General features: G+C 44.4%; 4 protein-coding genes across 6 annotated transcripts; 2 read left to right on the forward strand and 2 right to left on the reverse strand.

Annotated features, from left to right (window-relative positions):
- Positions 1-1944: 1944 nt before the first annotated feature.
- Positions 1945-6514, reverse strand: ndufa4l2a (NDUFA4 mitochondrial complex associated like 2a). Of its 2 annotated transcripts, none has more exons than XM_029156731.3 (4): positions 6338-6514; positions 3386-3471; positions 2779-2839; positions 1945-2549 (listed from the first exon to the last, which is right to left on the reverse strand). In XM_029156731.3, exons 1-4 carry the CDS (start codon positions 6380-6382, stop codon positions 2493-2495), a joined length of 249 nt encoding a protein of 82 aa, XP_029012564.1. In that variant the 5' UTR covers positions 6383-6514; the 3' UTR covers positions 1945-2492. The 2 variants fall into 2 exon arrangements, with proteins under 2 accessions (XP_029012564.1, XP_029012563.1); XM_029156730.3 differs by lacking the exon at positions 6338-6514 and adding an exon at positions 3585-4188.
- Positions 6515-8306: 1792 nt separating this feature from the next.
- Positions 8307-12876, reverse strand: actr5 (actin related protein 5). Of its 2 annotated transcripts, none has more exons than XM_029156726.3 (9): positions 12456-12876; positions 12136-12368; positions 11729-11898; positions 11416-11633; positions 11086-11250; positions 10798-10893; positions 10548-10687; positions 10345-10372; positions 8307-9931 (listed from the first exon to the last, which is right to left on the reverse strand). In XM_029156726.3, exons 1-9 carry the CDS (start codon positions 12837-12839, stop codon positions 9626-9628), a joined length of 1740 nt encoding a protein of 579 aa, XP_029012559.1. In that variant the 5' UTR covers positions 12840-12876; the 3' UTR covers positions 8307-9625. The 2 variants fall into 2 exon arrangements, with proteins under 2 accessions (XP_029012559.1, XP_029012558.1); XM_029156725.3 differs by having other exon boundaries at positions 10240-10372; positions 12456-12875.
- A 5663-nt stretch (positions 12877-18539) lies between these two features.
- Positions 18540-22211, forward strand: LOC114858778 (vesicular inhibitory amino acid transporter-like). The gene is made up of 2 exons (XM_029156350.3): positions 18540-19529; positions 20264-22211. The coding sequence occupies exons 1-2, from the start codon at positions 19149-19151 to the stop codon at positions 21449-21451; spliced, it is 1569 nt and encodes a 522-aa protein (XP_029012183.1). The 5' UTR covers positions 18540-19148; the 3' UTR covers positions 21452-22211.
- Positions 22212-22784: 573 nt separating this feature from the next.
- Positions 22785-26556, forward strand: LOC114858779 (bactericidal permeability-increasing protein-like). The gene is made up of 16 exons (XM_029156351.2): positions 22785-22796; positions 22883-22990; positions 23095-23209; positions 23385-23516; positions 23713-23868; positions 23951-24014; positions 24095-24155; positions 24252-24343; positions 24694-24870; positions 24956-25015; positions 25182-25349; positions 25435-25502; positions 25582-25624; positions 25733-25796; positions 26006-26082; positions 26162-26556. The coding sequence occupies exons 2-16, from the start codon at positions 22891-22893 to the stop codon at positions 26225-26227; spliced, it is 1443 nt and encodes a 480-aa protein (XP_029012184.1). The 5' UTR covers positions 22785-22796; positions 22883-22890; the 3' UTR covers positions 26228-26556.
- Positions 26557-26942: the final 386 nt, after the last annotated feature.

Raw genomic sequence — 26942 nt, forward strand, 5'->3', positions numbered from 1 at the left:
TTCTCCTTGTTGCGCGGTACAGTACACGACGCTTTGTCTAATGAGGTTTTCTCTACTCAGACAGACTCTTATTTGTTTGCCAAAGCCAAGAAGTTTGAAGTGTTTTTAGGTACGAGGGTGTTTCTTTTCTCCAGCTAAGCTCCTTTCACTGCTCCCTTATCAGCTCCAGGCTTTGTCCCAGACCCTGGGAAACTTCCAGCCGCTGTGTCAGGAATTAAGCACGAGCTCAGTTTACATCCTCTGAACCGAACAGCAAGAGAAGAAACACAGCCAAATGTCAACACAATAGTTTTTGTTAATAATGTGTAAGTCTTTTACAATCACTCAGCAAACTGCACGTTTGAATGTTTTTCTTATGACCTGAACTTAGACGAAAAAGTCATATTTTCAGTCCAGTGAGGGAAGAAGCTCCTTAGATTGTGTAAACACGGGTCTGTGTCAAGCTGCTGGCATTTCCTCTTGTCATTTCCTGTCACTGTTCTCTTCAGGGAAAAGCACAGAAACTAAGGAAAATAAAAGCTGATCTCGGGTTGGACACAGGCGTCTAGAAGAGACCACAGCTTTTCACCCGGAAAAAAAATCCCCATTGAATGTGCTTTATTACCTCACACGCTCTTGTTTGCCACATGAGCTCATTTTACATAACATGTTCAGAGTCATTATAGACCAAGGGGATGTGAGAATAACACCTGTCCTGGCATTTACAGTTCTTCTCCTTCCTCCCAGACTGATAAAATAAAAGAGTGTTCCTCTCACTCGGATGAAATCATAAACTGGCTGTTATGTCATTTGATGTATTTATTTATTATTCTAGGAGGAGCGTCTCCTCTGAGACGCGAAGCCGCTCTAAACCAGCTTTGCAGCGTGCAGCGCCGCGGCCCAGCGGAGCGTTTAATATTAATTTGAATGGGGAACAGCATGGACTTTTGTTTGGCGACGGACGCCGCGTCCCGCTCGGTTTTCAGATCAGGGCTGTCGCTTCAGCTCCTGCCAGAGGAATGCGTCCTCTCCATGGAGACACGGCGGCCGCGCTGCAGGTCAAACGGGCGCTCGGCCGTGTCACTAGGAAACACACACGCGCACACGTAGCGCCGCCGAAGCAGCAAACAAGGCCTCATCCGCTTCGTCTCCGCGGCCGCGTTCTCATGACCCAACGTCTCCTTTGACGCACTGTGTGTGTGCGATTTTAAGGCTTTTTAAGATCCTTGAGGGAAATGGTTTGATCCCTCATGTTCCAACGTTCCAGTTCACTAGACCTCTCCTTCTTGGCACAACAGTCCCCGTGGTGTTCAAAAGGAGGATGGGGTTTTTGATCTGCACTATTTTTATTCTCTCTTCGTACCCTCTTTCTGTGGCAGCGCAGGGGGAAAGAAAAGCACAGCTGACGCCGGGATGAATGCGAGCGCAGCGAGCTGGAGGAGCAGTCTGAGGATGAAACACAAAGCTCACCTTCACTGAACAAAGCGCCGCGATGCTGTAAGGATTTACCAAGCGGCTTTCAGCGTGCCCTTCTGATGCGGCAGGCGCGTCGTCGAGCAAGTTCACAAAGCGCAGGCGGAAGAGAACTGCGTGTGGACCTTTGTTTCGGGGCTGATCGGGATGAGGCCGTCCGGTGGAAGTGGACAGGTCTGCAGTCACATGTTGGAGGACTGCTCAGCTTCCTGCCACTCTGCTGCCGCTCATCAAAGACACAGGGCTGCTGACACGCACACCCACACACACTCACACACACACACCCTTATCACCGAACGTGGTCGTAGAACCACTAATCAGGCTTCTCTTTGACAGCAGCTGCCAGCAGGTGGATCTGCTCCATCACCGATACTGAGTGTGTATTTATATCCCTGAAAGATCAGTATCTGACTGGGTTCCATACAGGTGTCACCTGTGGGAAGTCAGTGTGTGTGTGTGTGTGTGTGTGTGTGAGCACTACCATAATTCCCATCCAAGCTTCACTCGCACCATTTATTTCTCCAAAGATCTCAGCTCATTGTTGAATTTCGTGGATGCAAAAAACTTTCAATCACCAACACGTTTGCAGAAGCACAGTCACATTCATGACTTTGGTGAGGTGAAGAGGCCCAGTCTGGATATTAAAATGTTATTCAGTATTTAAAGCATCATCCAAATACGAAAAAGTCAAACTTAGCTGGTTTGAACACAAAACCTCTTTTATGCTGAACAGTGTTAATGTTTTATGAGCTGCTGGATAATCTGTATTAGACTTTGAAACTTTCATATTTGTATTAACTTAGTACATGTAACAGCCTGAAACGTTGCCATACAAAACGTATGTGTCTCCTGATCCATTTCTTATATATATGTTTATATACACGTCTGTCTCCATTTTAAGTCTTTAAGATCGCTTTACTAAGAATCCACATCACCATAAATCACCAGCTTATCTCAGAATAAATGTTTGGCCGTTCCGATCTAGGATCAATTTCACCGCCTGCTGCAGGTAAATCTGACCCTTCAGGATTATCTGCCACTTAGAACTCAGGTCCGTCCTTCTTCAGGTTTTTGTAGTCCGTGGTGATTGCCACAAACTGATCAAGAAGAAGGAGGAGGAGGAGGAGGAGAGGAGAAGGGAGGACGGTGAGTCGAGCTGCTGATTTCGACATAGACTTACGATTCGAAGCTCATCGTAGTCTCCGTCAACTACAAATAAGAAGAACGACTCACTCATTAGGAAGAGCCGTTGGAGGAGGGGGAGAAGAAGAATTCAGCATCAATGTAGCACATTCCAAGACTAAATACTTGTTTGTGTCGTAGTACCTTGTACTGGTACGTGGGGTCAAGCTTATTCCATGGTTCAGGGTTACTGCTCTTATTCCAGCTAAATGCACAAACATAAACACACGCGGGACAAGAGATATTAGTCAGTTTTCAAAGTTTGCACAAAACTCTAATATAACTTCATCCAGCTTGTTCTTAGGCATGTCTGTGGTTATTGGACTATAGTTAGATCATTTAAATGAGCAGTTTGAAATGCAGCAGGAGGTGAGAACATAAAAAGAGACTGTGTGACTATCTGACAATTCTCTGTGCTTAATTAGAGCATAAATAAATACAGCCCTTACACGTCTTGTTAAAATGTCAACAAATTAGTGTTTTGGAGATTCAAAGAAAGAAGGTTTGCTCTTAATTAATCTAAATGCATCTTCCTCTGATGATGTGAAAACACAATTAAACACGTGTCTGATAAAAGCAAATTAACTGCTCCTCTGTGCACATTTGGTCCAAAATTATAGACTCGGTCTTTGACACTTACACAATCCTTGTTTAAACTGCTGAAGGGCTCAGAACCGCCATGAAGGCATGGACCAAAAATCATGTTTTACAGTGTAGGAGCAGGAGTCAGAAGTCATATTTCAGTGCTTACGTAACATGGGGTCCTCTGGCCAACCGGATCAAATACAGGAAGGCGCCGGCCAATCCCATACCCAAGACCATTACCTGGGGGAGGAGCTGAAGACACAGGCAAATACGTAGTTATAAAAATAGGGCTTGTTTATTTGTCAATTTGAGCTATTTCTATGTGAACATTGCACAATAATACTGATGATTATACCACTACACACTACGAGAGCCTCAGATGGCTGTGGTCCATATGATGATAAACACTCAATGTTCAAATGCTCCATTGGTTCTGTAACTGCAGCCATGTGATGACAGCTGTTCCCACACGGCAGGACAAGGGTTAATGTTTTTGTTTGAAAATGTAAAGGAAGTCCGAAAAAAACTCGAAGCCCGATGTTCCCCGAGAAAGACCAACAAACTCAGGGAAGTCGAGATCAGACCGCCGCGGCCTGATCATCGTTACTCCTCCATCAGCGGGTTCGGCTGAACGTCGGGTTGCTATGGTTACCGCTACCGACAACAATAGGTGAAGGGGTCCTGGACGCCGGGGCCGCTAATCTCAAACAGATGGTGCTCAGATGAAGATATGCTGCAGCAGATGTGTGCAGTAGAAATACTGCAGTATTTCAGATATTCTGCTCACAAATTAAAGTAATAATAAAGTGGTGCATTTTTGCGTGACATATATGTGCCTTTATACTTCCTTGAGTTTTACGCTCCTATATCCTATTTTATTTCAGAACCCAACAAAGAGGTGATTTAAACTTTTCCAGTAACGTTTGTTCCGCTATTATGCACAACTTTTGGGAAAAGTGTTTTAAAAGTGGCTTTATGCTCCAGTAAAAGACAGTCAGGGAGAAAACTGGATTTGAAGTCGGTATTGATTATTTCATAAATCCGCTGCACTTTGCTGTCAGCTGAAGTGATGCCTGAATGATTACACACAGCCGCCTTTAACTCTGCCTGTCACACTCTGCCTGTGTGTGTGTGTGTGTGTGTGTGTGTGAGTGTGTGTGTGAGTGTGTGTGTGTGTGTGTGTGTGTGTGTGTGTGTGTGTGTGTGTGTGTGTGTGTGTGTGTGTGTGTGTGTGTGCGTGTGTGTGTGTGTGTGTCTTTCTCTTGACTGTTTTGCTCCCAGTTACACAAATACCGCACCTGCTCCAAAAAGCACAGTGGGTTTGTTAAAGATAGCTTCACGTATTCAAACATTCAATTTAGGACAGTAAGAAAACAGCGTAATGGGCAGATCCTCTGCTCTGCTGATGGAAAATGTTCTCCTGTTCACAAAACACTTTCCTTCATAATTGCTACTGATGCACATTGATGGTTAGTGATAATCAGTTATAAACCTCTTTGCACAGACTTTTCTGAGTCTTCAGTGCTTAATATTTCAGACAAGATGAGGTGGATGATATTTCTGGAAGTGACTGGTCTTGGCTGCTGCTTCTGTCATTCTGATGAGCTCCATCTGTCTCAGCGCTACCTGTCCGGACCTTCTGTCTGTCTCCGTTTTAATAGAACCCCCCCCCCCCCCCCCCCCCCCCCCCCCCCGCGTGTCTCGCGTCCCATGTGCCTCACGTCTGCGTGACTTTCTGTCAATCACTCCAGCTGATTTCCTGCCTGTCTCTCCCACTCTCTAACAGCCTGTCTCTGTCTCTCCCTCACTATCGCATCTTGATCAAGCGGGCGCGTGGAGTCACAGAGGGATTTGCTCCCTGCAGCTCGTCGCTCGCTCTCTCTCTCACTGTCCGTCTCCCAGCATGCCTATCTGTCAGGATGACAGGCCGCATGAAGGAGCTCCGGTAGAGACTCATAGGGATTTGCTCTCTGCTGCCTCTCTCTCTCTCCCGTTCTCCCTCCTGGGAAGCTGATGACAAGAAGTTAAAACTCTGCCACTCCACTCTCTGACAGCAGGGCTGGTTAAAAATACAGCAATAATCCCATTCCCTGTAGGTACAACTTACATTTGCAAATGTATTTTATTCTAACAACTTGTTTCCCAAATGCATATATTTTTGTCAGTTTAGATTTATCAGGTTTTTAAATGGTACAAAAAAAAGTCTTAAGCCTCTCTCACTTTGGCTTGATTTCAAATGAGCCACTGGAGCAACTTAACTTACTGAAGTAGAGTTAGATACGATTAGATGAGACAAAATTAGACGTCCTTGCACCTCTCTTGTCTTGACTAATTATTTTACCCACCCTTTGCTTGTTCCTGCAATTGTGTTAATGAAATAAATTAATTATGGAGTAGCATTTGGTTTCACTGCATATTGAGCTGTCAATTTTGTGTCATGTGTTTAGAAGTTTACAAAAAAAATCAATGCATGTATTTTAAGATGTGCAACAAAAGACATTAGAACAAGCTATTACAAAACCCACATTTACATTTGGATGTAAATATAAATTATATAATATATAATATAAATTTAAAGCATATCAGACACCAGGGGCTGTAGAACACCTTCAACTTTGTAGTCTATCACCTACTTTATGTGCAAGTTTTATTCCTGTTAATTAACAAAAAGAAGAAGGCAATAAAAACATGACACATCAAGTCACTGAACGCCTAGTAAAAAGAACCAGAGGCGCCTCAGAGCCTTGACTCCACATGTATTTACACTGATGGAAGTGTAGCAGCTGAGTAATGGGCAAAACAAATAACTGAAAAATAACATAGTTTCCATTTCTGGATCTAGCTCACTGTTACAAACTGTGGCTGTCCTCTTGTTATTATTATATAATTCAGTGTAACATGAATTAGTGTAACAAGTAGCCACATTTAAAAAAACAACAAAAAGTAATAATTTTAAATGCTTATTTTCATAAAAGGAAACTCTGGGCAGTGACTTTTTTGCATCTCTGCCTGAACTTGTTGGAACACTGTGGAACATTTTAACCAGAACCACTACAAGCACTTTGTCAAAACACAAAAGGACTAAAAGAAGAAGCTGGAACAAAGCAGAGGTACTCACTCCAGGGTGCCTTTTAGCATGCTTTAAAGCTGTCCGAAATATCATTGCTCCACCTTATCAGAAACGCAGGTACAAGTGATTTCAGCCCTTTTTATCAACAACCAAAGACTTTGCAGAGTCGTGCACGGATTTAGACCTGTTGCTCTTTGCAAGCACAGGGAGGAGGGGAGCAGGAGGAGGAGGAGGAGAAAGAGGCCATTCACATCTAATTACAGCTACTTCTGCTCCCTCACTGCAGCGCGCAGCCGTGCGCTCAGAAACCACAGTGTTTCTAATTTTCTGGTGCTTATATCAGGTGTCTTCTGCAGCGGACTCGACCTTTATCCTACATGTCCATCACAGTTTACAAACATTTCAGCTCCAGTGACTGAAGGTGATAAAGAGCATAAAGACTTTCCTTTTGATTTCCTTTGGGAAATATAAAATATTTATTATGAAAAACACAAGTGTGCTTTAGCTTCAGGCTCAGACTGCAGTATTTGAAGGAAACAGGTTTATGCTTCATTTAACACTGCTTTAATGGAATTAAAACTAAATGCTGGACAATTGAATGAAGGGACACGAGCGCTACGTTCACAGACTTCACAGGCACCAGATGTCTGCTGGAGATAACAAAGCAGCAACGTTCTAGTTGTCCTGCACATGTTTATCCAGTAAGGCGCCATTCCCCATGGATTTTATGGCTTCGCCAGTGAAGTATAGTATAGACAGCATCATTTGAATTTATGAGATCGAACAGGAACGTTGGACAACAGGGCTTTTGCTTGAGGCAGGGTCAAAGCTGTGTGTGTGTTTCTAGTCATGGTTTAATCAGATCTTTTACATATGAGCTTCTCCGTAAGATCACAGGTGCTGGAGCATCCCATACACGCTGAACCGGTCACCAATCCATCATAGCCTCCACTGTGTCCAGCACCCGAAGAAGCTGCAAACTTATTGTATACAGTATATGTAAATATTCAGTTATAATGAAAAGTTTAGATACATGCGGTGTTTGTATTACTCCTTTTTTATCCGTGAGCCTTTAAATCAGTGGAACAATAGCGATTTGCTTCAATGTGCAGAAACATTGGAAACATTTACAGACACAGCAGCTTCTCACAAACCGTGCACGTTCAGCCAGGAAACATCAGGCCTGCTGGGGTCGATCGGCTCATGAGGTCAGTGCTGAGTGACTCAGCCAAAATCTGAGGCGAGAAATAGTTTACTACAAACCAATCACAGATCAAAGTCTCGTTCATTGCGTCATCATCACTACCTAAGCATAGATTTTTAGATTGCTAGTTAATTCTAGATATAAAAGTCTACTATTCAAAGCAGCTCTGTGCACGCTGCCCTCACGCAGGCTCTCCTGGGAAGCCCTGACATTTGAGACCAGAGGAACACACTGTAACTGTGTTTGAATGCAAAACAAAAACATCATCATTCCCAGAATTGATTCTTCAATTTATCAGTGCATTTAAATATGGCAAAGTGGATGTTTAAGCCTCTATTGGTAAAATCAATTAATTACTTGATGTTTGATGCAGAGTTTCACAGTATTAACAGCATAACGTCATTGTGCATCTGTCGCCCACTGACCCCTGCCTCTGGTTTTCTGCTCTGCTGCTGCACGGGGTTGACATCAGCTCAGTCGTGCCAGGTGTTCCTGCTGACCTGCAACAGTGCAGCTCACAGATAAATCCTCCTAATTGGATACTGGCCAGGACCAAGACACAGAGAGGAAGCTACACTGTACAGGCTTGTTTAAAAATACACAGAATCTGCATGGCGCACCTACTGTACAGTCTCCCCTGAGCTGCCCGATAGTGAATTTATTCTGAAAGCTTATTTAATGATGATGTTCATTGGTCCTAGCAGACACATGGCAGTGCGGTGGCTGGACACTAAGGAGAAAACATGAGCACGAGCAGAGGAGCAGCCACAAATAAAGATCCTACCATATATATCAAAATTAGATAGATTCATATTTCCCAAAACGCTTAAACTGCTTTTAATGATTACTCACCAAGAGGATACTGGCTAACAAATAACAGCTTCAATGGCAGACCTTCAAACCTGCAATTGAGATTTTTTTTTTACATACTTGCAGAAGTATAATCTAAGCATAAAAATAAATCCTATTTACTTGCTTCCATAGATAAAAGATTGCCTTGTTGTTTAGCTTTAATCTCTTGTTAAATTTTAGCCAATCCCCCTGCAGTGACAGGCCTGGCCTCGCTCTGATTAGCACTACTCTGCCCTGCTGTGGAAACCAGGCTGCTGCGTGTGTGGTTACCACACTGCTGCTTGAGGTAAATCGCCTGAGCCTTGAGCTGTGACACAGTTTAAGACTACATAATACTATTAGCACACAGACTGCTGGGTGGAACATGAACAGGCAAAACGGTGCCTAAAAAATACCTGCAAGACAACGGACAGGTACTAAGTATGAGTCAAACCTTTAGATTCGGCAGAGACAGAACTGAGCTGTACGTATCATGCCTGTAAATTATGATGGGTCAAGAATTAAATGACCTGCTGTCACGTGCTGTTGATACAAAAGACTACCAAGGAAGTTCCTTTTGTACTGTAATACTGCATAGAAAAGCCACAACAAACTGTTGTGCCCACTGAAAAGGACAAAGACAATTCAACTTGCGACATCTAGTGGTGCAACTCTGTACTGCCGCGAATATGTGGTCATTTCACCATATGGGACCGATTACAGTGTAACACTCTGCTGTCTGCAACAGGTGCTATCAGCCAGTTTTGTTTTCATTAGTGAAAATACATTTTAAAAAACAAACAGCAAATTTACATACAAAATGATATACAAATTGTTCATATTCAAGAATTCAACATCAGTAACTTGATGACCATTCAATATGAACGGTTTCTCATTCTTTCCCCAAGGATGGAATTACAAAGGTCATAAGAGAAGAAAGGATTCACACAAATAAAAACTGTCAGTAGCAGTATGTCCAGATAGAGAGATAGCTACTGAATGTAGATGTTGTTGGTACATACAAACATAAAGGTATTATTCACAAACATCCTGCTGATGAACCTAAACTGAACTTTGAGTATTCAACAGTGAAATGTCCAAGATCATCTTTACAGTTAGAATCATGTTTAGGCACAGTTCTAGCTTTCTAAATCAACAACAATAAAAACTTTTTGTTTTAGGCTTTTAACTAAAGTTTTTTGTGGTGGTTGCTGAAAGGCATGGTAGGAAATGGCAAAAGTCAGAAACTGAAGTAAAATAATAAACAATTCACAGAACATCAAGATATCTGCAATCTGAGTCTACGAGGTAACCATAGAAACCTCAGCAGGAGTCATGGTAGGTGTAACCGTGGCAACAGCTGCAGAAGCTCCTGCAGATGTCAGCAAAGGCTCATTGGGGCGAACGGGAACCGGTTTGGTGAGCTTCATGGGTATGAAGACATTGGAGGCACAGTGCTCGCTCAGATACTCGCCTCCTTTCTCTTCATAGTCCTGTCTGCTGATCCACCCTTCAGGTGCTGTTGCATCACCTTCTGGTGGATGCTCCAAGGCCCAGTCTCTAGCCCCGTACCAAGCATCCAGGGCTGGTTGGGATGCCATGGTCACCTGGGAAGGAATTCATCAAACTTTCAATATATGTGGATAAAAGGTTTGACCAGTTCAAATGAACAATGTAGTGTCTAATTCATTTTCTTTCTTTCTTTCTTTCTTTATTTATTTAATAACTTAAAGTGACCTCCATCGCCTCGTATCTAGTAATGTTGCTAAAATAATTTATGGAGGTTAGCATATTTTAAGGGTGAGCTGGCTGACCAAACAAACCAGTCACAATTATGTAATAAAACTTAACAGCAACATGATATGGATTAGGTAATTTATACATTTGTAACAATTACAAGGGCTTTAGGCTGGACCTTAAAGTGTGACTGGAAGGGTCTCAAAGCCAGCAGTTCTCTCTCCACTCTCTCCTTCATCCCAGGGTATTGCATGTTTCCTCCTGTTAGAAAAACATTGCTCACCAGCGCCTCCTGCTGCTCTGGAGTGTACCTACGTTGGAGAGAACATGTAAAACACTTCAACTATCAGAGCACAAGTCATTGTTTCATAAAAACCTTTGGTTTACAATATGTTTGAGACAATAAACTGCAGTGTGGATGCAAAAACATTCAATAGGCCAAAAAAGACCAAATCTGTCCGATCATATCTTTGGCTGCAAATTTACCTGGCAAGGACATACTGCAGTGTCTCCATTAACCCCATCTGGTCCTCTCCAGTCAGAGACGGTTGAAACAGGATCTCCGGGCATCGTAGACGTTCTGTTCCTACAAAGAGCTGATGGTACTCTGCCATGTTGAACATGGGCTAGAGACAAGAGGAAAATTATCGATCACAGAAAATTACCGATCACCGCCATAAAAATTACTAATAACAGCATTAGTGAGATATACGTTCCAGTGTGTCTGTGCCACTACCTGAACCACATTGGCCGCTTTGTCTGGTAGTGTGTCCTCAGGAAAATCAGGATCCATCAGGGCCACTACATCTCCCTCATCCATCGCTAGCTCCACCTGGTGGAGAGTAACAGAACAGTCTCAGGGTTTGGGTCAGGTGCAGCACATAAAAAACAAAAAACATAAAAAATTCACTTATGGTAGACCCGCAGCATCTTCACAGTAATGACTTGTAGACGTATTTACTTACTAATTTAAATATTACGAAATTTAAGAAAATTTCGATTTTAAGAAAATGTAAACACTCACCTCAGTTTTACCCTCCATTCCATCACTCTGCAGCAGTTTCTGTCTCCCCTGCTCCACAGCCAACTGCAATTTATTGATATATGACTGCAGTTCCTCAGCTGAGTCCATGTTGAGCTCCACCAGGCTCTTATGGAACTGATCCAACAGTCCATCCTCCAGCAGCTCCTGACCAAACAAACTCTTGATTACTGTGCAGCACATGCCAGCAGCATATTTCAGAATCAGGATGGGAAATCAAAAATACAGAATCAAAATCAGAACCAATCCACACACATGTTAAATACTACTAAAAAGAACAATAAACTGCACATGACATAACCAGTGTCCTGCCTGTATTGCCAGAAGTCTGTCCAGCCTTTCCTGGTCCTGCTGCAGCTTCTCCCCCCGCCGGCGAGCGTTGATCTCCTGAAGCCGGCGAAGCTGCTGAGCTCGTCTTTCCTGCCTTTCCTCCACACTTACGCAGCCACCAGGCAACTTCCCAGAGAAGGGAAGCTGCATGCGGTGAACTTCCCGCTCATAAAACTCCGGGCTGCGCCACTTTTCCAATTCTGTGTAAAACACCATACAGAGCTGTAAGTCTGGCCAGAAAAATTGAACATTTCTCAAAGCAGCATTTATGTGGGTTTACAATGACATTAAGTACCTTCATGATAATCCACAGCAGTGTAACTGTGCTCATGCAGCAGTTCCTCCATGCGGCTGAGTGTGATGGCTGCAAGGTGACCTGGGTATTTGAGCTGAAGGAGGCGCTGCAGATATGAAGCTGCCTGGCTCCCAGCCACATTCACTCGCTTACAGTTCACTGCATCCAACCTTAAAAAAAACATGAACATTATGCAACTGCACAACTAACAGTTAAGTGTAAAGTGTGTATAGCTGTATTAAGAAGAGTTGAAACAGGAGTCATAATTAATTACCAGCATGACTGTGTTTTCTGACTATTGACTATTAGAAGTCAAAGTCAAATTGCTGTTAAAAGACAAACTGCTATAGTGAAATCTGAAAAGCAAATACAACACAGATGTAGCATCTGCATCTGAGAATTCTCACCTGCCATTGATAACGGGTAGGATGTGTGAGCACTGATAACCCGAGGACAGAATGATGCTGGTATGAGGTGGCTGGATGTTTTTGTTATTGTGGTAGAAGCTGTACAGTCCGTCCACACCATAGGACACGTAAGGGACGTGGTAGCACTCAAACAGCAGCTCCGACATCATCTGCCGACAGTGCAGTGGGTTACATGGCGCCTCTGTCAGCACGATGGGGTGTTCCACAGTCCCCTAAAATTGTAAGAAGACATTTTGTATTTCGTATTATATTTGTTTCCGGGAGGGTCCTTTCATCCAACCACCCCCTCCATCACTCACCTCTGAGGCGATACCCAGGTGCGTAAACACATGGTCGAAAATCAGCTCCTGGATCTCGAAGTTCACCACCACGTTCCGGTCGAACTGGCTCTTCAGCAGCCACCGCAGGGGCTCCAGGTTCGAGATGTCGTTACCGATTTGCGTCTCGCTGCGAGCAGCTCCTCTGCTTCGCGCAGCCACCGACCTGAAGAGCAGACGCGGAGAGTCAAAGTCCGCCGTCGGAATGGCCCACCCGGCCCGGGTCTGAAATGAGCCGTTATCAATCACTAGAGGGGCTTGTGTACAGGAAAGACGTTGGGCAGGGAGCTCATAAATCGGGTCGGGAGACGTTTTACAGTCCTGAAATGAGAAAATTTGGCAGACCGGTTGCTGAGTGGAAGCCATTTTGATTTGCGTCGCTGAAAAATACAGCCGAGTGGAACCGCGTTGTCACCAGATTTTAGTTCCGAACTTTTTTCTTAGCATTCACACACGAATCTGCATCCTATCCAACAATATATAATTTGAGAGGCTTTACTAAATAGTCGAAATTTTTTTTTTTTAACTTTGACTTCACAAATAAAAGTAAGACAAAACGTAAACAATTAGTTTTCATACAAAACGCTACTTGCTCGCACACAGTACAGCTTTTAGTTTGAAAGTATTTCACCTAAGTACAACCAGACCCTAGTTTTACCTTTACTCCCAAACCTTAAAACATGACTTTTATCCACATTCACTTCTAATATGAATTATGAAAATAATGTTATACATAATTTAACCACCAGAGGTCAGACTATGATGAGACGTTACAGGCCCAGGATCATCCTAGTTGAACAGCACAAAACCGCTTCTTAGGTATGTGTTTTTAAATTGTATATATTGGCATAATAAATTAGCTTCATCATAAAAAGTATCAGGTTTGAAAACTGTATAGTTTTAATTCAGACAATGTAAATTGGAGTTTACATACAACATAAATTAGCTTTTAATACGACTGATTCACCATAAGCATTTAACAACCTGTGAATTTATTTTATCATCTCTAATTTTTGCCAGAAAACACAGCACATTTTGAAGCTACACTCAAACACAACAGACATTTCCCCCCAAGCCCAGACATCCCTGATTTCTGTCTGCCATCCTGTTACTTTCAGCTGACCGGAGGAAGCCTCAGCTGGTGATGTGGGACACCTGCACGAGAGCTACTGTACAGCCCAGTTGGCTTCAACTCAGACCATTTAATCAGTGCATATGTTGGAGATTCCACATTTAGGGATCTTCATCACCCTGCAGTGCTAGTCCAGCTCTCATATGTTAACAGCCTGTAGCAGCCATAGTAAAACAAAACCTTCCATTAACAATTTCAGATTCAGGAAGAATTGTTATATGTATTATTTTGTATATAATATGTGTACAGATTAATTTTCGCTTTTGTGAATAATATTCACAGCTTTAAACCTTGTGTGCACATGTGAAATACTGCAACTCACAAATTAGATGCATTTGTTTTTTCCTTTATTTGAATATGTTCTCATTATAAAGCAGTAAAGTCAGTCAAACTAACACATAGAACTGCAGAGTTTAGCTAAATTCTTTCAAGGCCTTAAAATTAATGTGCAGAAAGTATCCCTAAAAATTCATAAAATTCAAATTCATGTCTCATATATAAATATACATTTTCATTTACAAGACGAATACAACATTCTAGTAGTGTACCAACTGAAGCTACTGTGGTTTATGTAATGATTTGTTGATCAACTATGATTTTTATTTTGCAGCAAAAAAATAGCTAATATTGCTAAACATGTTTGATGACTTGTACTGATTATTGTATAATGAGGGTGTTTTCTAAGCAGAGTTGACACGCTTCCTGGATAGCTCTTATATGTGGATGAAAAAGATGGAAAATGGATGAAGGAATGAACGTGTGTGCGTGGGAGGAGTATTACTGTATGAAGCGTGATGGTGTGTCACTGAAGCATGAGCACAGTTCACTGCTCAGGCACAAAGCTCCAAGTGACTACCGTCCCCCTCCTCCTGATGCTAATAAGCAGATCTGGGTCAACTCACCCTCTCAAACACAAACATGGCTGCATACACACTGCTAAGACACACACACACACACACACACACACACACACACACACACACACACACACACACACACACACACACACACACACACACACACCGAGTCAAAATTTACAATATTCACAAATCATGATGACACACACACATACGCACCCATCTGCTTTTTCTCTCCACACACACACACACACACACACACACACACACACACACACACACACACACACACACACACACACACACACACACACACACACACACACACACACACACACACACAAATACACACGTTCATTCCAGCTTGTTGTGCCTGTCATCTAGTCAGCAGTGATTCAGAGCAGGAATCTAATAGGCTACAAGCAGTTTGGGGCTGCCACGCGTGACGCCAGCCAGCCTCCATTTTGTGGAGGGAAGAACTGACCGAATTGCAGCAGGGGAACTCTAATGTTAAACGTGGAGTTAGGGTTGGTGTTCAGGAATAATGTGATTTTAATTTTTAACAATTAGCATCTTCTTAGCTTTAACACAAGCTTTGCATGACTGGAGTGTCAAAAGGACGACATGTCAGACACAAACCTGCAGACTCAGTGTGGCTCAGCAACACTGTAAGTTAAGCATGGAGGCTTTGCATGGCTGTACAAAATGGCTGATCTGAGCAGTAATAAGACACAAAAACACCACCTCGGCACCTCGAGTTGGCAGACGTCTACTGTAGCTTTTTTACTTGCTGTAAAATATATTCATCTACTGAGGTAAAGCCCTTTACTGTCCATCTTTGTTGTCATCAACGTTAACATTTTTAGCTGTAGTTTTACAAACTTTAAAAAAGGCTTTCTTCAAAATAAAATGTCAGGATTTATAGAGATCCAAAATACAGACAATACAAGAGCGAGCGAGTCTTCTCAAACGATGAAGAGTCTGTAACACCAGTGAGGGAATGACTCAGGTTAGATGAATGACAACAGGCATGTAGAGGGCTAAATAAATAAAGAATATTTCCTTGAATTAAAAAATAATTCTGTAAATGGAAGAGTGACTTGCTAAAATCGGGAAAAAGGAAGAGGTAGTAAATATAAATATGTAAATATGTGAAGACACATTATTTCCTCCAGGGTCCTCACAACTATAGAAATATTAGTGATTGGAGCAAGAGAGCGGTTGATGGAGGAGAAGAAGCAGGTTCACGTGACCATCCTGACTGCTGATATTTGGGAGCCACACTGCAGACAAAGCCCCCTGAAACCTCCATGACTCTCCTCCTCACCCTGTCACGCCTGCACACACATCCATTCACGGGGGAGTCACATACACCCTAACCTCCGTCTCGCTCCCTCACATACAGACACATCCACACACGCCACACCCTCACACACAGAGTCTGTCACTACTGCTCTCCTCACTCTCTGGCCCTCTGAGCCCAGCACATCTTTTTAGGCCATACAGTGATTAATGTCTTTGTGCACCTGTCACTATTCATGCATTCATGCATGTGTGGGAGTGTGCACGTATCTGAGTGAGTGGGAAAGTTAAAAGATTATTAATTGCTCGCGACATGAAACATAGAAATGCTTTTGCATCGTTAAAACATTCCATCAATGGCAAAAGTCAATTTTCACCTAATTGCATGTTTTACAAAATAAGAATTAAGAACCCAGTCACATTACATATTTAAAACTAAATAAACTCCTATGATAAACAAATGAAGTATATTGTATAAGTGGTAATGAATTTTATTTTAGGACTGAAGCCTTATTGTTTTCTTTGCGCTTTGATCTGTCAGTCAATCGAAAATGACAGTAACTCACTACAAAAACGCTTCACAAAAAAAAAGATGAGAAGAGAAGGCTTTATGTTTTTACAGGGTTAATTCTGTTCAGTTCCCACCAGCTAATGCTTTGGGCAAAGAAGACGTGGGAGGACTCTTTGCATCTCACGCCGCCTCTGCAGACACACCCACCTGCTCCATAATAACGCAGCCTTCCAACATGGCTGGCCCGCACATACGCACGAATGACGTGCAAATACATAATAGATGCTGTATATGATTCATTTAATTTATCACATCGCACAACGTGAGTTCAGACACACAAAAAACAGTGGTAGAAAAGCTCAACGAAATCCCGGTACACACACACACACACACACACACACACACACACACACACACACCCTGTCCAATGACTGTGGCCATGGCAACTATCAGAGATTACTGCTCCCAGTCAGCGCTGCACGGCTGTTAACGGGACTCTAAGCCGCTGCGTATCTCAGGCCTCCACACACACTGAAGCGTGTGCTGCACACACTCCCCTCCCCGAGTGTCTCCCTCAGTCAGATCGAGCCTGAATTAATCCTCCTCTTTGTAGACTCACAAGCTAAATTGGTCGCCCCAGCAACCAATCTGAAAGGCCCTTCAAAGAAAAAGGGGAAAAGTGAAAATCCATTTTGTCAAGAAGGATCTCAGAAATGCACATAACGTTTTGCTGAGGATTTATTGTGGCTCGCCGAGGTTGGAATATTTTTGCTCATGCGTTTCTTGCCACATAGTTTTTCCTACACATTCATCGTCAACCTTTTTCCTCAAGCAATTTCATTTCGTGAATTTGGGAAAATGCTACATATATTTGTCGTGCGTGCGTTTTCTGTGCGCGCGCGCGCGTTTGTGTGACATTTGCAGTCCATTCTCGGTCCCGGCGTAGCTCGCGGTGTGTGCGCGTGATGGGGGAGGGAGACGTGCCTCAAGGACCCTCGCTGTTTCCTGGTCGTCCAGCAAGCACACACACACACACACACACACACACACACACTCAGATGTGCACGCGCACGCACATATCCCCGAACATAGATGACGCACAGTCACTATCCACTGCTGGCCTGAGCACAAGCAGCAGCAGCAGCAGGCAAAGCAGCCCAAGCCAAGCATGAAAATATGCGGAACTTTCTCTGTCCTCTGGCTAATTTCTAAATTTAGATGTTTCGTCCATGTTTCGTTTTTGCCATGCAATGCTGATCATACCAATACATAATACATCATTTTGTCAAGTCCTATGCATTTCTATAGCGTTGTTATTGAGGTGTTTATAAAATTAACAAACCTGTTTTATTTTTTTATCCCACAAACAGCGACTGGGGTAAAAATGCCTTGATTTTTTCAGCCACAGGATTTCTACACGGAGGTTGAAAGAAATACGTGACAGTTTTGCTCAGCGTGTCACAACAGATTTTGGAGGCAAAGACGAGGCGCCGAAAACTGGAGTCTGTGAAGAAGTCCGTATATTTCCGTGTAGATCGTTAGTAAATGTAGCTCACAAAACCAGCACTTATTATACGAAGTGCGTGATGTGTTAAATTGCGTTTCATTTTGATCGCGCGTTTTTAGAAGACCGAGAGGTCTGACCCGTTTTAGTCCGCGTTTAGGGAGCTGTCCGTGGTGCTGACGGGGACGCGCAGCGGGCGGCTACAGGATGTTCATCAGCAACGAGTTGCTTCCGTGCACAGCTGGAGCCAAGCTGCGTGAGAAATGAGAAGAAGCCCTGAAACCCGTCCATATGCACGGGACATTATTACACGGGTGTGGGCAAACATAGATGCTTCAGAATGACGATTTGTGGAAAACGGACAATTGTATTAAAATATTCCTGTTCAATTGCGTGTGTGAGTTGATTCTTATTCCTAAAATAAATTAACGTTACAGAAATATGCGAGTGCAAGCAGAATGTACTGCAGCCTGCATAGTTTATTTAAAAAAAAATATTTATTTGTTATAGGTTAGTTACGATAAGACAGGAAAACGATAGATAAAATCATAGATACATTCTTGCGATATAAGGACAGGCGTAATATTAGTTTATAAAATAATAAGGTACGGTCATTTTTTGTTAATAACGCGCCTTTGGAGCGTTGCCTTCGCCACATGTCTGTTTTAATGATATTTGGGTTATTCAACACACACCGGACTGTTTGTTGACAGACTGGAGCGTGAACGCAGGTGAAATGTTTGATCCCTTCACTTGTGCGTAGTGTCAGTTCTGTACTGCCGCCTTTAATTGACCTGAACGTGACCATTGCCTGTGAAACCAAGTCCCGTTGAGAGCATCTCTCTCTCTCTCTCTCTCTCTCTCTCTCTCTCTCTCTCTCGTGCTGCTGTGCACGCTCCAGTACACTGGCGTTTCGCGCACACACGTGCACGCTCTCCTCGCGCTCTCCCTCTCCTTGAGTGATGCAGCCAGAAATCCCTGCGCCCGCACTGTCACCAACTGGACCCCACGTGAAAAAACGACCACTAATTGGAGAAAATGTGTTGATTTGTCTTTTTTAATGATGCAACTTTCCCTTTTTTAAACGACAATAATGTGTTTTCGTCTGTTTTGAGGCTTTTACTCGTCGAGGCAGACACCAAGGAGTACTATGGGTGAGCGAGCCACGAGAAGCGGCTGAGGATTTGGAACGCTTTGGATGAACGGGTTAGGCAGCCGCTAGGAGGCTGTTAGCTTAGTGCTTCACCACCACGCAGAGGCAACAGGCATGATTTTACACTAGCATTTAAAACCACCGCGTGCACCTGCGTCTCCTCTTTTCACTCACGAATATAACTCGCAGCTGGGAAAATTTTATTTTCGGACAAACATGGCTCACCTAATCCGACACAAGCTAACGAACAAGCTGACCAATGCTGCCCACACGGTGTCCAACAAATCCCAGGCCAAGGTCAGCGGGATGTTCGCCCGTCTGGGCTTCCAAGCCGCAACGGACGAGGAGGGACTGGGTTTCGCCGAGTGCGACGACTTGGATTATGACTACAGGCAAGGGATGCAAATGGATGTCCTTCAGGGCGGGGAGGAGGGGGGGCACATGGAGGGAGAGGGGGATCTGGACGGGGACAGCCACTACCAGAGAGACGGCACTGGCCCCAGGCCTTCGTCCCTGAAGACTGGGGGCTCCGTGGACGAGGACAAGCCCAAAATCACATCATGGGAGGCTGGCTGGAACGTCACCAATGCCATTCAGGTACGCTGTGCGTGAGGGGATGTAGGCGTGGGCACGCTGCATCCGGCAGGCCTTCAGCTGCACAAAAAGTCACCTTGACGATTTTCATATTTCAGATTTTTGCAAGCAGACGGAAAACCCTGGAGAAGAATCTCACCCAGTCTAGAACAATCTGAGAAAATTTCACAGCTTAAAAAAATAAAAAAATAAAATTTCATTTTTAATGGCTTATGACAATTTAAATACACATTACATTTTCAGGTTTTATTGGTTATTTGTGAGAGATTTCATTGTAGCCACTCGTCCTTAGAATGTATTCAAATCCCTTTATCAGCGGCGCCGCAGGCAGGGCCTGCTCGTCTGCGATAGCCGCGACTGAGCTGCGGCCACGCGCTTATCAACACCCCATCACCTGAAGGCTGTTACCAAAATAAAACTGAAAATTAAAATTCGTTCTAAAATGCGTTTTAACGCATTAATTCGTTTCGGTCCGTGCCTGCGCAAACGAATCGTCTGAATTCCAAGGGCGAGGCCGATATGAGAAAAACGCCCAATTCGCGCACAGTTATCGGCTGTGTGAAACATTTTACTGCTGCAGTCTTATTTTATTGTGCATAAATATTCATCTATAGACGTATTTGTTATTACGTAAGATGTGAGCTGGGAGCCAGTCATTGCATGCCGGCGCTGGTGCGGCCTGTCACTGCGATGTGGGTCTCCTCCATTACCACTCAGCTGCGCTTGTCTGTCCGCAGGGCATGTTCGTCCTCGGCCTGCCGTACGCCATCCTCCACGGCGGCTACCTCGGCCTCTTCCTCATCATCTTCGCGGCCGTCGTGTGCTGCTACACGGGGAAAATCCTCATAGCGTGTCTGTACGAGGAGAACGAGGACGGCATCAAGGTGCGCGTGCGGGACTCCTACGTGGACATCGCCAACGCCTGCTGCGCGCCGCGCTTCCCGAGGATCGGCGGGCACGTCGTGAACGTGGCCCAGATCATTGAGCTGGTGATGACCTGCATTCTGTACGTCGTGGTCAGCGGGAACCTGATGTACAACAGTTTCCCCGGGTTTCCGGTGTCGCAGAAGGCCTGGTCCGTGGTGGCCACGGCCGCGCTCCTGCCCTGCGCCTTCCTCAAGAACCTGAAGGCCGTGTCCAAGTTCAGCTTCCTGTGCACGCTGGCGCACTTCGTCATCAACATCCTCGTGATCGCCTACTGCCTCTCCAGGGCGCGCGAGTGGGCGTGGGAGAAGGTCAAGTTTTACATCGACGTGAAGAAGTTCCCCATCTCCATCGGCATCATCGTGTTCAGCTACACCTCGCAGATCTTCCTGCCGTCGCTGGAGGGCAACATGCAGAGGCCCAGCGAGTTCCACTGCATGATGGAGTGGACCCACATCGCCGCCTGCGTCCTCAAGGGCCTGTTCGCGCTGGTGGCCTACCTGACGTGGGCGGACGCCACCAAGGAGGTCATCACGGACAACCTCCCGGCGACCATACGGGCCGTGGTGAACCTCTTCCTCGTCGCCAAGGCGCTGCTGTCGTACCCGCTGCCGTTCTTCGCCGCCGTGGAGGTTCTGGAGAAGTCCCTGTTCCAGGACGGCGGCAGGGCCCTGTTCCCCGACTGCTACGGCCCCGGCGGGCAGCTGAAGTCGTGGGGCCTGGGGCTGCGCGTGGCGCTGGTGGTCTTCACCCTGCTCATGGCCGTGTTCGTCCCGCATTTCGCCCTGCTGATGGGTCTGACTGGGAGCCTGACGGGGGCGGGCCTCTGCTTCCTCCTGCCCAGCCTCTTCCACCTCAAGCTCCAGTGGAGGAACCTCCTGTGGCACCACGTCTTCTTCGACGTGGCCATTTTCGTAATCGGGGGCATTTGCGCGGTCTCCGGCTTCATCCACTCCATCGAAGGGCTTATAGAAGCGTTTAAGTACAACATCCACGACTGAGCGCTTCGGCCGCGGCCTCGCGGGACACGACACAGACCCTGTCAAAGCGCCGCGGCCGCGCGACAGAGGGGGAGGATCATTTGTGTGAAACGTACAGCTTTTTAGTTTGCCTTCGTGAAAATGTGCAATAATACAATCTACAATCATAGTGTAAAAGTAGTCTACTCATTCCAGAAAACAGGCCCGACCGGCCTGAGGAGGTGCGCTGTGGCATGCAGGCATTAACAGGTCAATCCAACATAGCTTTTATGGAAAGTTGTTAAAGCCTGAGGCTGGTTTAACTGTGGGTGTGTATGTGTGTATTTCTGGGAAATGAAATGTGTAAAAAAACAATGGAGTGACTTTGTTTTTATTGGTTTTTGAGCTGCTAGATATAAAATTAAGTCCACTTGAGAGAAAATAACACAAAAGGCACATATCAGACCTGATGGTGCTGAGTGGACAATAATAACCATGAATAACGTCTGTGTAGTTGTTTAAACAGAATTCTTATTATTTATTATGCATTTCTGTTTGGTGTTTATTTTCCATCCTACTCTTATAGTCGTCCTGGTTGTTTTCCTGGTGTTTCAAGTGTCATTCTGGATGAAGTGAAGTCAAAGTGCAAGCAAGTGGGTCCTAACTGTGTTTTATGGAAATGTCTAATGATAATGAAATCTTCTTCCTATTGAACATGTTTATTGTGATTTATTGGAACTTGGTGTGTGAGACAAAGAGTATTTGTTGAATTAAGAGATGAATAAATCAGATATTTTATGGCTGGTGATCTTAATGTTTTCTTGCCAGATGAAGCGTGAACGGACACGCAAAGACTCGCTTGGCTGTTGTTGCTCCGAGCGGAGACAGGGGGCAGCACATCCCGACTGAGGGGGTCCACGCGCGTCTGGCGCGCGGCAACGAGCTGGCGCCGTGCCACGACACGTGGATTCATTCTGTTCAAATGGTTGCGACTCAGAAGTTAAGGTCAACAAAACAGGAAATACGATTCACTTCCCTTTTATGAGAAAAACGGGGATGTTGTGCGCAAAAGTGTCTGAAATGATCAGTCCTCGCAATTAAAAAAGCAGAAACTGAAATGGCTTGAACACTCGACTTCCTTTTAGTCGGTGTAGTACGTGGGCTCTGACAGCTACAGTATTTGCTTAAAACCAACAGGTCAGCTCCACGTTTCTCCCGCTGCCCGGACTCATCTCAGGTGGCAGCTTTTTACAGATGTTTAAGTTTCACTTCTCAGTAGAAGTGAAACCAAAAGCCGCGCCAGGGAATCAAATAAAATAAAATCACCGCCTCGGCCGCAGAGAAGCGTCGACTCACACGAGAAGCGGCTTGTCCTGCAGTCGTTCAGGTATGAGGCATCGTTTTCACTCTCTTGTTTGACTTTGCAGACATTTGTGTTCATACCAGTCATTGATTGTTGTACGGATGTTACAGGAAGCAACATGCTGCCGTCTGTGCTGGTAGTTCTCATGCTCCTCAGTTGCACACGTGGAGAAAACCCTGCAATACAGTTCACCCTGACCGACAAAGGACTTTACTATGGTGAGCGCTACACGAGTCTGCATTGCAGCAAAACTAATGTATATAATCAAAACACGTTTCTTTAAAGTTAATTAAAACTTTAACAATGTGTCGTTTTTTTCCAGCAAAGCATAAAGGCGCCGACTGGATTCAGGAGAAACTGGAGGACGTCACGCTCCCTGACGTCAGTGGTGAAGTGTCCATGGGCTTGTTGGGCAGCATTGACTACACACTGTCAGAGTAGGACGACATCACACATCGTTTTGTTATTTTGGCTTCAAATATCAGAGTTTAAGCTCAAGTTTAAGTTCCCCTCCTCAGTCTAATAACTGAATTGCATGCATTTATACTTTTTGCTTTTCTACTCCAGCTGGGTCTTTATTAACACCTGCCGTTGTTTCCTGGCGTCTTCTAGCATGACTGTAACAAAGTGTGACCTTCCTGAGCCGTCTGTTGAGTTTTACCCCGACGCCACCGGGTTGAAAACCTCCATCTCAGACCTCAGTGTGGCACTGACTGGCAGCTGGTCCACACACTATCACTCCATGTGAGTCTGCTTCGTCCTCCATACAAACGCCCGGATCACCACAACACTACAGAAACAACTAAGAGATTCTCACATTCAAAAAAGACAACCGAGTTCTTATTCTGATTTGATGCTTGTTTTAACTTCTGAATGTCTGGTTAGCTCAAACTCTGCAAAAAAAAAAAAGAAAAGACTTGTTTGTGTTGTGTATTTTCAGACATGACGGGGGATCCTTCGACATGGCTGTGTTCCAGGTGGACGTGACGTCCGTAGTGAAGCTGGGGAAGGATTCAGACGGACGTCTGTCCGTCACCAGCGTCAGCTGCGATGCTGAAGTGGGAGACGTGGCCATGCAGTTCCACGGTGGAGCCAGGTACAGTAGGAAGGAACGAGGAGGGGATGCCCAGAAGTGACACTGGTGAAGATTCAACAATGCGTTTGCCTTTTGTCAACAGCTGGATCTTCCAGCCTTTTGTGAAACACTTCAAAGGGCGAATCGGCAGTAAAATACAAGCACAAGTGAGCGTTTTGATGCAGTGTGAGCTGAAACATACTGATATGAGTTTCTGTGGCGAATATTATAATGTCATCCACCTCAGATCTGCCCCAGCGTCGAGGAAGAGATTGTCCAGTTGGAGCAGCACCTGCAGGCCATGAACGGTACTGCACCAAGCTGCACCTGCCTTTTATCTAGTCTGCTTTGTTTTAGGCCACCAGTCATAATTCAGCCTTTGAATGATTTTTATTGTATTTCAGTCTCCTTTGACCTGAATCCAGTTGTCATGCTCGACCTCCCTCTGACTGGCCTACCTGTCATCACTGCGTCCAGTTTGACTCTGGGTCTTAAGGTAAAGACAAAGCAGCTACCCGCTATCGCTGTTCATTCTGAATGTCATCCCAAATAAGACAAAAAATCTAGTATCTGTACTAGTACTGTACACCAGACTGTGGAAGTCACTTGTTTTTATTAGACATCTGCCTGAAACGTGACTTAAGTTCATACACTGCAAACTGTACTGACTCTTCATAGATTAGAAGCTCAAACAGACTAAAGAAAGACTATTATTCAGCTTGTTAGCATTTCTAAACACATGGTTTCATCTTTTTGCATTATGAAAATCAGGAAGTGTAGAGTAACAGTAGTCATGGTCTATAACACATTTACTCTATAACTAACGACTGTTCTCTGCATTTAAAGGGGGAGTTCTACAGCATCAGAACTCACACGGAACCTCCCTTTAAGGCCCAGCCGTTCACGCTGCCTGAGCAGCAGGACTACATGCTGTCACTGGGTCTGTCTGAATTCACGCTCAACTCCGCCTCGTTTGGATACTACACAGCTGGAGTGCTGCAGACCACCATCGACGACAGCATGGTGAGAATCAGCAGAATTGGGGATGAGGGAATAATATTTTTCTGTACAATGTCCGCGGCTATAAACATGTGATTTATCATTTCAGATACCTTCGTACTGTCCTGTCCGTCTAAACACCACCTCCATGGGGCACTACATTCCTCAGGTACCTTCATCTGAAGCACACTTAGAGTTTAAGACAATTATTACAGTTATTACATCCACAAACAAAGGAACAAACTCTTTCCTAAAACGCCGAGTTGCTCGTTGTTGCTGTTGGAGTTCACTTTGCATCAGCACAAGCAAAACATCAAGGATTTTTCTCCACGCAGCTTCCCAAGATGTTTCCAGGTTTACTGATGAGTCTAAAGGTTTATGCTCAAGACGTTCCAGCGTTCTCCTTCCAGCCCGACGTCGTCAGGCTCGGCGTCCAGGCAGGCGTCAAAGCCTTCGCCATCCAGAAGAACGGCACCCAGACCCCTCTGTTCACTCTCATCCTTGTGAGTTCCCCGTCGTGAGCAGAGTGATGACAGGAATATGATCGCCGCTTGTAGCACTAATTGAGTCCTTATTCTTTTCTTACAGGACTCCAAATTCAGTGGTAAAGTGTGGACCTCTGATGCCAGACTGAAAGGCTCAGTGAAAATGGACAAGTGAGCATCATGGCGTTGTAAAGCTCACACCCGGACCTGGTTCACACACTCAGTAATGACCATGCTCTCTCTCTAACAGCTTCACACTGAGGTTGAAAGCGACTGAAATAGGATCGTTTTCGGTACACGACACACAAACAACATCCACATGAGATGAGTCATAGTAACAGTGACTGGCTGATTACTAAGTGTCTTTGAGTTGTGAAAGAATCACACGTTTCTCTTTGCAGACTGCTGATTTGGAAAATCTTGTGTTGAATGGAATTCAGAAAGTAGGCATCCCAGTGCTCAACGGTGAGTTTTACTACTACTTGTGTCTATTTAGTGTTCATGTTTCATAATGAAACCCCATCTGTTAATGATGCAAAGTTTTGTTTCCTTCAGAACATGACCAGCAATATTATAATGGTCAGCATTAGTATCTGCATGATTGATGTAAATAGTGCACAGTGTCCAGTGAACGACCTCTTCACCCTCACATAAGCTGTTTCTGTCTGTTTCAGAGAAACTGGCTAAAGGTGTGATTTTACCCAGAATGAAACAGGTCCAGCTGGTCAACACAGTTCTGAAGGTGGAGAAGGTAAAGACACATAATTGTGAGGAGATCTGACACAAACACCGGCTGCCTTGTCACTGAGCCTTGTCTTTATATCTGACAGGGATTCGTGGCCATGTCTTCAGACACTGAGGTTCTGACCGACAGAGGCGTCACTGACAAACTGTGACGCTCAGATACTGAGACGTCAAACTGCTGTAACCCAGTTCAGTGTCCTTAACTAGAAGCTGGATTTGTCAGACAACACGCACCAGGAGCGCTGGTGCTTTAAAGAGTAATGTTACCTCAGGCCCAGATTGCACTGAAGACTGAAGGTGATCAAAGATATGTAATCAAAGTTTGTAAACTTTTCCGTTTTTCTTCTGTCTTTATAAAGTCTTATCTTAAATACGCATTCTAACATGTATTGAAGCTGCATGCCAGTAGTCAGCTAAATTCTGCCAAAATGTTTATGCTAGCAGCCATAGAAACAAATAAAATGAATTAAATGAAATAATACTTGTTTGATGTGGTCCATTTCCTTCAGGAAATCCTTGTGACTCGTACAAGGTCTAAACGTCAGAAGAACGATGAGTGAGGGAGCGAGCGAATGAGTGAATGAACTTGTTTAGTTACCTAATGTATGTTATATACATGGGAGATTAGCAGAAGTTCTTTATCAGTTGTTAGTGACAAAGAAAAGAACGAGGAAGTGAAAGTTCAGTATAATTGGAGCGTGACCATGAGCCTGAAACACAGACTCTCTGTGAAAAGTATGATGGAAGACAAAGTATTACATTCGTGTCCTGAGAACACAAAGAGATGAGCGAAGAGAGGTTGAACATTAACTGATTAACGATTATTAACATAACATCATTACTCTATTAATGAAGAAATGAAAGTAA

This window comes from Betta splendens, chromosome 7, assembly GCF_900634795.4.
Source record: "Betta splendens chromosome 7, fBetSpl5.4, whole genome shotgun sequence".
Taxonomy (NCBI): domain Eukaryota; kingdom Metazoa; phylum Chordata; class Actinopteri; order Anabantiformes; family Osphronemidae; genus Betta; species Betta splendens.

Coding starts and splice junctions, on each gene's coding strand:
- ndufa4l2a (XM_029156730.3), bottom strand. CDS start 3,668: ATGGCTGCAGTTACAGAACCAATGGAGCATTTGAACATTGAGTGTTTA. Junction 2,840..3,385: donor GCCAGAGGACCCCATGTTAC/GTAAGCACTGAA, acceptor TTGTGCATTTAG/CTGGAATAAGAGCAGTAACC. Junction 2,550..2,778: donor ACCCCACGTACCAGTACAAG/GTACTACGACAC, acceptor CTTCTTGATCAG/TTTGTGGCAATCACCACGGA.
- actr5 (XM_029156725.3), bottom strand. CDS start 12,839: ATGGCTTCCACTCAGCAACCGGTCTGCCAAATTTTCTCATTTCAGGAC. Junction 12,369..12,455: donor ACCTGGGTATCGCCTCAGAG/GTGAGTGATGGA, acceptor TTACAATTTTAG/GGGACTGTGGAACACCCCAT. Junction 11,634..11,728: donor TGCTGTGGATTATCATGAAG/GTACTTAATGTC, acceptor TGTTTTACACAG/AATTGGAAAAGTGGCGCAGC.
- LOC114858778 (XM_029156350.3), top strand. CDS start 19,149: ATGGCTCACCTAATCCGACACAAGCTAACGAACAAGCTGACCAATGCT. Junction 19,530..20,263: donor ACGTCACCAATGCCATTCAG/GTACGCTGTGCG, acceptor GTCTGTCCGCAG/GGCATGTTCGTCCTCGGCCT.
- LOC114858779 (XM_029156351.2), top strand. CDS start 22,891: ATGCTGCCGTCTGTGCTGGTAGTTCTCATGCTCCTCAGTTGCACACGT. Junction 24,156..24,251: donor GCACCTGCAGGCCATGAACG/GTACTGCACCAA, acceptor ATTGTATTTCAG/TCTCCTTTGACCTGAATCCA. Junction 25,503..25,581: donor GGCTCAGTGAAAATGGACAA/GTGAGCATCATG, acceptor TCTCTCTAACAG/CTTCACACTGAGGTTGAAAG.